Source organism: Mesoplodon densirostris, chromosome 5 (genome assembly GCF_025265405.1).
Source record: "Mesoplodon densirostris isolate mMesDen1 chromosome 5, mMesDen1 primary haplotype, whole genome shotgun sequence".
Lineage (NCBI taxonomy): Eukaryota > Metazoa > Chordata > Mammalia > Artiodactyla > Ziphiidae > Mesoplodon > Mesoplodon densirostris.
In genome coordinates, this window is record NC_082665.1 from 29,684,745 (window position 1) to 29,698,988 (window position 14,244).

Genomic DNA, 14,244 nt, shown 5'->3' on the forward strand with positions numbered 1-14,244 from the left:
GATGGCTGCTGGGTGATTGTAGTAGGATCCAATGTTTGTATTTTGTATCAGGGCTGTACTTTGTAAGCTGTGGGACCAGGGTGAAGAATTAATTCTTACTTGAGCATTGAAAAAAAAATCCTAAAAACAATAAAGATAATTAAAAGAAAGGAGGAAGAAAACTTACTCAGAATCTCAGTGCTTTGATAAATTAACTGTCAACTGTTAACTTGGCTTCCTTTCTGAAATGATATGTCTACATAGGACCCTGAAATCATCCTGTAAATATGCAAGTAATCACTATTTGGCCTTTACTTAGGTGTGGTGATAATTCATTTTTAATTGAAAAGGTATTCTTTTACATGGTTACTGGATCAAAGAAATCATCTTTTCTAATGAAAAGGGACACATGTTTGGAATCCTGATTTCTAACTGAACTCTGACAATACTTCATTTTATGACTTTAAGCAAGTAATTTCACTTTTTGGAATTCAAGTTCTGTTTCTTAAGGAACAGATTGGACTAATATAATTACCTCATTTAATAGATATTTTCTGAGTGCTCATTACATGCCAGGCACTGTTTTTAATCCTTGGGAAACAAAGGTGAGTATAAAGATCTGCCCTCCTAAACCGTACAGTGTAATGGGAGAAACAGACTTCTTGAACATATAAATATAAAATCATGTGTCAGTAACTTTCACTAGTTACCTTTGGTTGATATATTATGAATCTGTAAGTCCTGTCTTCATTTATTCTTTCTTTCTTCTATCATCAATATTGTTGTAGTAGGGTAGGAGGAGGTTGAGAAAACTTGCACGTTGTAGGCATGTAACAAATATATGTTGATCAAATGAGTGGATACTTGCAGGTCTCTATTATGTGTAGACCTATCTATTTTTAAAATTCATTTACCCCATAAATTTTATCCAAACCAAGATATTTTCTCTTTAACTTCCCCTCAGACACTGCTTATCTGGGAGCTGTAACTTCAGGTTTCATTGTAAAATATGTAGTGCATATAAGTCATGATCATATTTTCTTGCTGGATTGAAATTTGCATCATTCTTTGTCTACAGTGTGCATGATTTTGGTGTTCTTATCACATCCTCTTTTCTTTTGGCAGTACATAAGTTTATGGCCCATGTACTTCTAGAGTAATTATTTAATGTTTTAAGCTCTGAAGGTCAGCTCAATGCAGTTAGCTGTTTGCTCAGAATTTGACCTCTCTCTCTCTCTCTCTCTATATATATATATATATATTTTCTAATGTAAGCTTACTGTATTTCCTAATTGAAATTGAGTGAATGCTAGTGGTAGGTAAAAAAGAATCCACTTTATTCTCAGAATTTCCTGGGCCATTAGTCACGTATAAGGTTTAATAGGTTAAATGAATGAATAAAGAATTAGCCTTTCTTCACTCATATCAGGATGTCTTATACCCCTAACTGCATGAAGACATCAAAAATGAAAATGTATGTTTGTGTGTATACATAGATAGATATAGATATAGATATATCTAGAACTCTAGAGTTCCTTTCTCCCCTTTTTTGCCCAGGTGACTTATTCTCTTTTGTAGTTCAGCTCTTTTGTCTCTTTTGTAGACAGCATTTCCTGCAAGGCTTCCCATTCTGCACTGTAGATTAGCTGGCTGTTCTACCTGTGTGGTTCCATAGTTTCCTAGATATACCTTTTTCCAGCCCTCCTCACTGTGAAGTACTATAGGATAAATATATTTTGGTACCTAGAACAATCCCTGACACCTCTGTAGATGTATCATAAATAGTTGTTGAAATAATACAGTTTGACTAAATGAATGTCTCTACTTTGTATGTCCAGCAACTAAGTTAAGCCTGGAAATTAATAGATACTTAATAAAAGTTGCATAAATGAGTGAACACATGAATGAATGAATGGAGAAACTTGGGAAATTAATGTTAAGGGAGTGTAGTGGATGCCTTTTAAAAATTGACCTCAATTTTGTCTTCATTTTTTTCTTCTTACTGTCTTTTTGTCTTTATTCTGATTTTCTTAACCATATTTGTCCCAAGTAAATATAACTTTGTGTTGCTTTACTTACATAAGATGTTTATTATAAAGACGTGTTCATAATATTTAAAGAGATAACTAAGAGAGTGAAAATCATCGAGTCTACCATGCAGATATAAACATTTTGGAGGAAAATCTTCCTAACTTTGATCTATACATATATACATGAAGCATATTTTAGGAATATAAACCTTACTATACATACTGTTTTTTAGCTTGCCTTTTATAACCCCAAAACCATGTAATGAAGGCTTTCTATACCAATAAATACTGATTTCTCTACATCATTAATTTTAATTCACAGTATGTATATAATTAGACTAATCCCCCACTGTTAGATGTTTATATTGTTTCCATTTTTTGGCTATTATAAAAATGTTGATGAACTTCCTTGCTCATATATCTTTGTGCACATATGTTAGTATTTCTGTGGGAAAGTATCTTGGATATTTAATTACGGAACCAAATGGTAAGATCATTAAGCATTTTGACACATGTTGCTAAATTATTCAACTTTTTGTGCCACAGTATATTCTGACAAAAAATGACTTCCTCATCTCAATAAATACGACTCAACTACCTACTGTAATTAGCTATAGAGTGCCTAGAAGCTTGCCTGATGCATAGGGCTCCATCAATTTTATATCTTCATCATCATCATTCTCATTTTCAGTCTTATAGTATGATTTATATTGTATGCATGTCTGCAAGATTCTTAAAATATTTTTTTATATCCAAGGAGACTAAATAGTACATATATATTGTCTTACTAAACTATAGGCCTTTTATATAATATTTCATCATTCCTCGATATTTTGCTATTTAATGCAATGGCCATGAACAATCCCAACGTTCTCAGTATTGACAGTACGTGAAAAATATGAAAATGAAATATAATTTTATATTTTGAAACTCTGCCATGTATTGTCTTAAATGCCAACTTGATATTTACAATGAGCACTTTAGAATGGCTAAGATGAAAATAATTTGCAAGATTCATATTACAGTGTCACATCAAAAGCACAGAGCAAAAGAAAAATATGTTAAATAGGAAAGACTTTTCAGTTAATTTGATTATAAACTTATTAAGAATTTCTCTTAAGATGAATGACATATTATCTTTCTTCCCACATTCTGAAAAGATGTAGTTTACTTATATCTTTGTTAGAAAAGCATACTTGTTACAGCTAAATGGTGTGGAAGGACCTAGGTTATTTGTTGGTCTCCAGTCAAATTATCGTGGTGGCACCCTTTTAAAACTGAAGTCTCACATAAAATTCCAAGAGATCAAACAGGCCAAAATAATGATGACATCTCATCAGCGGTTACATTTTTCATGATTTTTAAATGAATACCTCATTTTGTTTGTGGTTCCTCTGAAACACCTCCCCAGACCTCAGCATAGTTTCTACTGATTGATGTAAATTAAACAGGCCTGTTCTTAAAGTATCTTTGGAAATTTACAGTGATTTGAGTTTCCAAAATGCAAATTTAATTTTTGAACTTATAAGGCATGTACATAGAGAATAGCAATTCTCTATTTTCCTTGCCTAGTAAAATCCATTTCTAAGAAGGAAAATAAGGGAAAAATTAAGTAAACATGTGAAAAGAAATCCGGTAATAATTTTTAAATGTTTGTTATATTGAAAACAGAATTGTTTTTAAATTTTCAAATAGTAGATCTCAAGAGACAAGCTAGCATTTTGAATTTTAAAATAGCTGCTGAGTTTGGGTTGCAAAATGACATAAATATAAAAGGACCATATTTTATACTTGGCAGCTTGGTGGATATGGATTTTATTATTGGTTTTATGGTGTATAAAGACAACTTAGTTTGTAATCAAAATGAACATAAACCACAACTTTTTCTGACTCTTTTCATTTCTAGCATTTTCTGACATTACATTTGCTTTAGGCTTTCAAGGAACATATTCTTCCCAACCACTTCTGAAATCCTGAGGTTAAGAGGAATAAAGAAAGATATTTTTAGCTTTTTCTTTCCCTTAAATTCAACTTGGGTAGCTGAATGTTTGTGACTTATTACAGTCTTTAACTTAAAAAACCTTCTCACAAGTACAAGCTAAACTGGAGAAAACAAACTGCCTCACCTTTTCAACAAACAGGGAGGAGCAAAAGCCAGGGGTATTTTACATTAAAACCTACCAGACTGTGACAGTCCTACCAGAGAAACCTTAATGAATTTCAGAATTTCTTTTTTGGTGAACCTGAGTGCTTCTTTTACTTTTATCAGATTCCAAATGAGAGTATACGTTTTTCTCTGTTTAATGTGCTGGGCAAGATCTGGTAAGAACTAATGCTTTGATTTATCTTTAAAAATTATGTATGAAATAATCAGTATGGTCTGTATTCTGGAATAAAGAATGATATGACATTATGGTATAAAAATATACTATGATTATAGGTACTAATTATATCAAACAGATTATTATGAAGAAAGTTCATGTGTGTGTGTGCATGTATGTGTGCTTGGTAAATTGTATGTTCTGTATTTTATTTTACTTTCTAGATAATTAGTAACTAGAAAATCTTTTACAAGGAGCTATAAATAGAGAACAAATACAAATATTCAAGAGAAATTTAGAATAATTTAGTAATAGAGAAATTAATTCAGTATTTGGAAATCATGACTTAATAAACATCTTGTTTCAATTTCATTTGTTCAAATAACCCTATATTTGAGGAAAATTTTTACATGGATAAATTGTCAATTATAAAAGAAACAGTATAAACATACTCTACAACTATTTTTTTGTCCTATTACACTAAACCAAAACAAGTTTACAGTAATAAAGTAGAACTTTATTGTCCTGGTTTACTGGCTTATGGTAATAAAGTTTACTAATTTTAGTAATATCATTTACTACTTTATGGTAATAAAGAGAACTACTTGTTCTACTTTATGACAATAAGAAAAGTAGCAAATTTACAATTCACAATGAATAGTTTTTTATAGAGATTTTGCAAAAGCAGGCCATTTCCTTCATTTTAAATTTCTTTAAAAAAAATTCTTGAATGCATACTTGAATAACCTTAAAATGTCAGCTAGAAATTCAAATTATTCCTTATTTCTTTCCAATTGTATATGTGAACTAAAAGTACACTCTGGAAATGTTTCAGTTTTACATTCAAATACAGAATCTAAATGGTAATAATATACAGTTTATTATTTATATTTTACTCACTTGGAATTCTCTTGATAGGCATTTTATGTTTTTGTAATGTATGGTAGTGGTGGCTAGTTCTGGTGGCTTGTTCTCCTAGGCCAAATCACTTAACCTCCTTGAACAGCAGTTCACTCATTTTTAAATGGAAGTAAAATTTATAAGACTATCTCAGTGCGTTGTAAAGCTTGAAAGAGATAACATAAATGAGGGATTTGGTCAGTTATAAAGCAATATAAATTAGGTTAGAATAATCCACTGTGTTTTCTTCCACATGCATTTTCTCTGTAATTCTCTCAGAGTAATTTCCAGGTGTAGGACTTCACACTGTATCTACCTGTGTACAGTTATGTGAGACCTGTATGGACTATGTATATCAGAATTCCCTGAGTTACGCATTTAAAAGTGTAGGTGTACCTACCAAATCAGATTCTCTGGGGATGGCCCAGAAAACTAACAATACATTTGAATAAACTTTCCCGGTCATTTTTTACACCCATTTTTAAACCCATGCTTGGGAATTCCTGGTCTAAAGACTTATCAGTCACCTACTTTATTTTGCTTGTGTAGTCAGCTTCATTTTCAACAGCTTTCCAAACATTTGCATAGTTGAAAAAGTTACTGATTGAATATCTTGATTTTTTGTGACATGTTAAATAAATGTATGTTTTCAAAATGTGCTTTGATTGCTTCAGAATCAGAAAATTAAACGTACTGTATCACTTTCTGTCACAAGCGTTCAGGGATTTTAAACTTCTACCTACAGTTTTGTGTCTCAACTGGCTCTATGGTCATGCAAACCTTTGTCTTCAATTCAGTTAATTGTCTTATAGTCAAATCGGTCAGCCGTTTGTTATATCTGGAATCCTGCTGGCCCCAGAAAGTCTTCATTCTTCTTCTTACACATGAATAAATAATCGACTTAGTGAACTTCTGATAGAGTTTTATTTATGTTGCTCAACTGTTTGCATAATAACTTGTGCCATAAATAAGCTCATGCTTTTCAGATCTCACCCACAAATGTTCTGTTGCTTCTGTGTGACCTTCCACAGGTCATTTAATTTTATCTATTTATTTATTTATTTATTTTATTTATTTTTGGCTGCATTGGGTCTTCGTTACTGCGCGTGGGCTTTCTCTAGTTGTGGTGAGTGGGGGCTACTCTTCATTGTGGTGCATGGGCTTCTCATTGTGGTGGCTTCTCATTGCGGAGCACGGGCTCTAGGCACGCGGGCTTCAGTAGTTGTGGCTTGTGGGCTCTAGAGCACAGGCTCAGCAGTTGTGGCACACGGGCTTAGTTGCTCCACGGCATGTGGGATCTTCCCAGAGCCAGGGCTTGAACCCGTGTCCCAAGCATTATCAGGCGGATTCTTAACCACTGCGCCACCAGGGAAGCCCCATTTAATCTTTTTAAATTTCACTTTCTTCATACATAAAATGAGGGAAACGATAGCAAATATAAAACAGTACACTTCCTACGTGGAGTGATTCCAAAATAAACATAAGCAATTATTAACATTATTGATGTTATTGTTATTGCTGTTAACAAATACATTTCGTTTTCAGAAATGGAGAAAGAGAAGGAGGGAGGTTTTCATGCAGGCTTTTGGGGATAAATATGGGTTTCAGAGGATTTTCAGAGGAAGGAGGAGGGGTTAAATCTTTCCAGGATGTGTTAGGATTGGTAACTTTTTATGACTGGGTTTTGAGGTCCCTCTTTTATTCATTTGGTCAATGCTGAAAGTTGCAAGACAGACTAACTTGTCTCAGCAGCTAACCGAGTGTACAAATGGGTTGGAAATCAAAGAATATTAGAATAACACAAGTCATAGGGGACCATTTGTTTCAACTCCTTCCATTTAAAGAAACTGAGGCTCAGAAGTGAGAGGAGAAAAAAATTTGCTCAGAGTCACAAGGGAGGTTTGAGAGAAGCTAGAGTCACCTGGGTCTCAGCTGTCCACGTCCAAGGAGCTGTCCACGTCTCTGGACTCTGTCCATTTGATCGCCTTGTCCTCCTCTTCACAGCCATTGCAACTATAATGGAAATATATTTCAGAGATAGAGCTGAACAACCTAGAATCATTATTCCTAACTTCATATGTCTTTGATATTTTAAAAAATTTTACTGCTTCTATAATTTGAAACCTAAGAAGATTTTCAGAATTCTTTCTGTGTACTGCTCTGTTGAGATTACTGCTAGAGTCATCATCTTTCTACATATTTGGCAATGAAATCCAACACTGTGCCCCTGCTACTAAATTTCTAATCACAGTAGCATTACTTAATCTAGGCCCCAGAACCTCAATTTGTTCAATTTTCAAACAAAATCAGTGCTTATTTTTCTATTCTAAATATCTATATCTTTTTGCTGGTACATTACTTGTTATCAGTTTTTAATTAACTGAAGTCTATTTAAACCATATTTCCTTATAACACTAACAAAGAGTAAGTTAGATCTAGAATACTCAGAAAAGATTAAAATACAAGAGAGAGAAAACACACAGAAAAATATAGAAAAACAGATAAAAAATTACCATCATCACAAACTACAATTAAGGTATTGGTTTATTTCCTACCAGTTCTATTACAATAAATATGTTTGTACATGCACAAATGTGCATTTAGAGTGCCCTGTATATACACTAAAATTAGGACTATATGTGTGTATTTATGGACTACATAGATTTCTTAATTCCTGCATTATCATGGATACATAATTTCTTTTTATAGACTTGCATTGCCATATATTTAGTTGTTTTCCTAAATAACTACTTTTTAAAATTCTGTGATATACATTGGTGTTAATGGTCATGGGTATAATGGTAAAAATGATATGTCATTATTTGAATTAATTTTTATTAGATTTTAAGAAGATTGAACACATTTTGATACATTTATGAGCTGCTTGAATATTTAATTTTGTAAAATGTATGTTTATATTCTTCACTTGGTGTTCAATTGGGGTGTTCTTTTTCTTCATTAATAGCTCTTTATATATATAAATTCCTTTTCTACTTTACACTGAAAATATTTCCCTAAGTTTTTTTTTTTTTTTTTTGTCATTTGGCTAGTTTATAGTGTTTATGTTACAGAAGTTTTAAATTCATGTACCGTGAAATCTATTGGTCATACTTTATGGTTTCTTCCTTGGTTTTTATGCTAAAAAGTAATTCCTCAATCTGAGATCATGTACATATTAACTGTATTCTTCTTCTAGTTCACATAATTTTACTTTTACATGGAATGCTTTTTATATAGCTAGAATCAAATAATTATCACAGCCATTATTTATTTTAAAATAGGTATCCTTAGGTATCATGGATAATAGAGTGTATTTCTGGGTGTTCCATTCTTTTCCATTAATTTATCTGTCACTTCTTGATTCAGTTTCATAGGCCTCTTTTTACTTGACTCATAATATAAATATAATTTTAATCATGCCACCTTATTATCTGTAAAGTTCATTCATTTTTCTTGTGCAATTTTCCCCTTCCCCAAGACATCTCATCAATCAAGATACAAAACATTTCTTGCATCCAAAAAGGTAGCTTCTAGCAGTTAATCTGCTCCCTACCTCTGGCTCCCTACAACCCTGATCTGCTTTCTGACACTCTAGATTAGATACCCCTTTTCTAGAATTTCGTATACATGGAATTAAAAAATATGTTCTTTTTCTGTTATTTTATTATTTATTTATTTGTTTTATTTCTTTTTTTATTGGGGTATAGTTGTTTTACAATGTTGTGTTAGTTTCTACTGTACAGCGAAGTGAAGTGGAGTTCCCTGTGCTATACAGCAGGTTCTTATTAGTTATCTATTTTATACATATTAATGTATATATGTCAATCCCAATCTCCCAATTCATCCCACCCCCTGCCGCCCGCTTTCCCCCCTTGGTGTCCATTTGTTTGTTCTCTACATTTGTGTCTCTATTTCTGCCCTGAAAACTGGTTCATTTTTCTAGGTTCCACATATATGCGTTAATATACGATATTTGTTTTTCTCTTTCTGACTTACTTCACTCTGTATGACAGTCTCTAGATAAATCCACATCTCTACAAATGACCCAATTTCTTTCCTTTTTATGGCTCAGTAATATTCCATTGTATATATGTACCACAACTTCTTTATCCATTCGTCTGTCGATTTAGGTTGCTTCCATGTCTTGGCTATGGTAAATAGTGCGGCAATGAACACTGGGGTGCATGTGTCTTTTTGAATTATGGTTTTCTCTGGGAATATGCCCAGTAGTGGGATTGCTGGGTCATATGGTAATTCTATTTTTAGTTTTTTAAGGAACCTCCATGCTGTTCTCCATAGTGGCTGTATCAATTTACATTCCCACCAACAGTGCAAGAGGGAATATGTCCTTTTTTGTTTCTGGAGTCTTTTGCTCAGGGTGATGTTTTTGAGATTCATCAAAGTTGTTGCATGTGTAATCAACTTATTCCTTTTTATTGCTGGGTGGTATTACATCATGTAGATAATCCATAATTTGTTTATCTGGATTCCTCTTGATTGACATGTAGCTTTTTTCCAATTTGGGTTTTTTATGAAAAAGAACTACTATGAACTTGTTATACACGTAGTGGAAAATGTTTTCATTTCTTATGTGTAAATACCTAGAAGTGAATGTTTGGGGTCATGTAAGTGTATATTTAACATTAGAAAAAATCTACCAACTGTTTTCCAAAGTATTGTATCATTTTGTCATTTTCCTCAGCACTGTAGGATGCTTCAAGTTGCTCTATATCCTTCCAAATAGTTGGTTTTGTCAGTCTTTAAATTGTAGCCATTCTAGTGATTGTGTAGCAGTACATTGTTTTGGTATAATTTACATTTTTTTAATAACTGATGTTGACCATCATTTTTGAGCCTAGTGGCCATTAGACCATCTCTTGTGAAGTATCTTCAATTATTTTGTCATTTTTTAAAAATCACGTTTTCCTATTTTACATATATGTGTGTGTATACACACACACATACAACATAACACACATATATTCTGGATACAGGTACTTTTTCAGGTGTATATTTTGCAAGCCTGCATATTCACATTCTTAACAGTGTCCTTTTAGGAGCAGACATCCTTCACTCTGACAATTTCCAATTTATCACTTTTATGTTGTGTGCTTACTCTATTGTATCTGAAAAATCTTTGCTTACCTCAAGATTGTTAATATTTTCTCTCAGTATTTCACACACAAGGCCTGTTGCCTGCCAGAGAATGAAGCCAAATCAAAGCAAGCAGAGATGAGAGAATGAGAAGGAGAAAGAATGGGTCTAAGTTCTCTTTTACTCTAGAACTAGTTTAGCTCCATTGTAACTACGTCTGACCCTTCTGGGTTCCCCACTGAATGTCCCTGATGTTCATTAAGGTTTTTCTACTCTGGCTGGTCAGAACTTCAATGTCTCCTAGCCTGATGTGACCTTTGGAGTTGTTGAGCTTACAGCTCTTCGTGGAGTTTCACCCTCTGCAGGCATAGGTTTGTCTCCAGCAACAGATCCAAGAGGACTCCTCTGCGGGGTTTGGAGCTCTGCCTCTGCATGGCTCCCTCCTTTGTGGCACACTGTGATACAAACCCTAGTTGCTTCAACTTCTTCAAATTCCCGTCTTTCTCCTCAACTTGGCAAAACCGCCATGCTTTGTTGGGTTCAACCTTCCTTCACTGAAGTCTGGAAACTGCCTCCAGGTAGAAAGGTATTAGGTATATGGTTCAAATCATTTGTTCACCTTTTTTTAGATAGTAGAGTCCTGTGCTTCTTGTTGTCCAGTGTCTAAACTTTTTTTTTTCATATGTTTTATCGAGTGTTCTAGTTGTTTACAGAAGTAAAACATGTCTGGAATAGTATCTATAATGACAGGAATTGGATTCTGGAAGATTTTTTGTTTGTTTGTTTTGTTTTAATTGTGGGAAAACATACATTAAAAATGACCATTTTCACCGTTTTTAAGTGTACAGTTCAGTGGCATTAAGTACATTCACACTGTTGTGCAACCATCACCACCCTCCATCTCCAGAACATTTTCAGCTTCCCAAACTGCAAATCTGTACCCCTTGACCTCCCCATTTTCTATTTTTCTCCAGCCCTTGGCAACCACTGTTCTACATTATGTTTCTATAAATTTGACTTCTTTAGGTACCTCATTTAAGTGGAATCATACGGCATTTGTATTTTTGTGACTGGCATATTTCACTTAATGTAACATATTCAAAGTTATTCCACGTTGTAACATGTGTAAGAATTTCCTTCCTTTTAAAGGCTGGATAATATTCCATTGGATGTATATACCAGGTTTTGTTTATCCGTCCATCCTTTGATGGATATTTGGGTTGCTTCTACCTTTTGGCTATTGTGAATAATGTTGCTATGAACATGCGTGTATAAAAATCTCTTTGAGTCTCTGCTTTCAATTCTTTTGGATATATACCCAGAAGTGGAGTTTCTGGATTATGTAGTAATTCTATTTTTAATTGTTTGAGGCACCACCATAACATTTCCTCAGCAGCTGCAACCTTTCAGCAATGAACAAGGGTTCTATTTCTCCACATTCTTTCCAAGAGTTGTTTCCTGGGTTTTTTGTTTGTTTGTTTGTTTGTTTTTAATAGTAGCCATCCTAATAGGTTTGAAGTGAGTGTTATCTCTTTTATTCATTGTTTTTAATTGATTTTTTGTTCTGACACATTTTGATCTCCATCTCATTTCCTTTTGTGTATATTCTATAGATAATTTTGTTTGTGTTTATCATGGGGATTACATATAACATCTAAAGTTGTGACAGTTTATCTTAAATTGATACTAACTTAACTCCAATTAAGACAATAAAGACTTCAGTAAAAACTTAACTTTCACATAAAATAGTTGTTTTGCCGAAAGCCTGCTTTTGGTTTTAAGGTTCGTTGGATTCACTGGCAAAATAACCACTCGTTTCACACAAATAAACAGCTTTAGTCAACGATTTAATGAAAGGTGATTTAACTTAATTTTTTTTTTTTTTTTTTTTTTTGCGGTACACGGGCCTCTCACTGCTGTGGCCTCCCCCGTTGCGGAGCACAGGCTTCGAACGTGCAGGCTCAGCGGCCATGGCACATGGGCCCAGCCGCTCTGCGACATGTGGGATCTTCCCGAACCGGGGCACGAACCCGCGTCCCCTGCATCGGCAGGCGGACTCTCAACCACTGCGCCACCAGGGAAGCCCTCATTATTCCATTTTAAACTTAACCTATTGTTTTTCGCCTCAATATATTTTCTCTTAGTGGCCTCCTGTTTTTGAGATGTGGTTTTTCTTGCATTTTAATGAGGGTGCTAAAGAGTTTTCTGCTATTACTTCTGGATCCTGGTAATAGGCCATAGACTTTTGTGTTGACTGTTTTAAGTGATTTCTTTCCCTTATTTTAACACAGAGATTCCATTGTTTATTCCTCATTACTCATTCCAGGACCAGGTAAAATCTACCTTGGTTTGGAGTGGACCAGCAGTTTGGATGTATCAATTGCATTTAGACTTCTCAGAGTTCCAGCTTGTAGGAAGGTGGATAAACACAATTCCCTACACAATTTGTACTGTGTAGTAAGCACTGATATTGCACTGAGGTTTATTTCTCCTCTCCACTTCCTCATTCCTTTGTATTTAGAACAAATGAAGTATCAAAGTTTTTCACTTGTCCAAGTATCTCTCAGCTGTTAATCTGAGAATTGAATGCAGGTCTTGCTTCTTCTTCACTGCCTTCGTCCTTTATTTTCCTCTAAATAATTGTGACAATGTCACATATATAATTTCCAAACTAGATTGATGGCAACTAGTGCATATTATTATGGATTTACCAAATATATCTACATATAAAATATATATGTGTAGTTTTAAATATATATTTATATATGTTAAAATAAACATTTAAATGTATCAAATACCTATATATGTAGCAGCTTAAACACATCATTATTTCGGGGCATTTAAATCACTTCTATTTCTCCAGTATTAAAATAATGTATATTCATTTTTTACATGTGTTCAGACTATTTTCTTGGGATAAATTCTTAGAAGTGTAATTACTGGCATTAACATTACTAACATTTTTTTTTTTTTTTTTTTTTTTGCGGTATGCGAGCCTCTCACTGCTGCGGCCTCTCCCATTGTGGAGCACAGGCTCCGGATGGGCAGGCTCAGCGGCCATAGCCCACGGGCCCAGCCGCTCCGCGGCATATGGGATCCTCCCGGACCGGGGCACGAACCCGCATCCCCTGCATCGGCAGGCGGACTCCCAACCACTGCGCCACCAGGGAGGCCCAACATTACTAACATTTTTGTGCATTTTTTATATATATTGACAAATTGTTTTCCCAAATCTTACCAAGTTTGATTTCCAGAAGCAGTACGAGCATATGTTCTCATTAAAAATTTTTTTGAGATTATATGCTTATTTTGGAAAAAAAAATACAATTCTTATAAACTATGAAAAGAAAATAAAAAGCAGCCATGTTTCACTGCCTAGTAATGACTATTGCTGTTGGTTTGGCTTAGTTATTTCATTTTCTGCTCTACTTCTTTCTAGGATGGATGGATGGATAGATATGTAGGTATGTAGGTAGATAGACAAATAGGATGCACACATTGATGAAATTCTATATGATGATAATTAAGGTGTTTTAAATTTTTGTGTGATTATGCATAACCCTCTGATTAATGTCTTTATATTTCTTAGAGTTTTTTTTGTATTGGAGGATAGTTGATTTAATGTCTTTATATTTAATACAAATTATTTATTTCATTAATGTAAATCCTAGGAAGAAAATAAGGAAGAGTAAATATTTTTAAGATTAAATATTTTTAAGATTATGTCTGTGTAGTATACACTTAGACACATATAAAATTTCACAAGGATGTGTCAACTTATGCTCTCAGCATCCATGTATATGAATATTTGTTACAAATTTACCCTTGTAAGTATTATGTATTTAAATGATTTTTTCATTTTGTTTAATTTGATAGGAAGAAAATGATATATTTTTTGTTTTGATTTGTGTTTATTTGAT

At 33.7% G+C, this 14,244-nt stretch overlaps 1 protein-coding gene across 1 annotated transcript in view; it reads left to right on the plus strand.

Moving 5' to 3' along the window:
* Positions 1-6,159: 6,159 nt before the first annotated feature.
* LIPI (lipase I) overlaps positions 6,160-14,244 on the plus strand; it is a 59,854-nt gene continuing 51,769 nt past the window's right edge. The window contains 2 exon segments of the mRNA XM_060099796.1: positions 6,160-6,245; positions 10,961-10,985. Of these exon segments, the coding sequence (XP_059955779.1) occupies positions 6,160-6,245; positions 10,961-10,985 (111 nt within the window).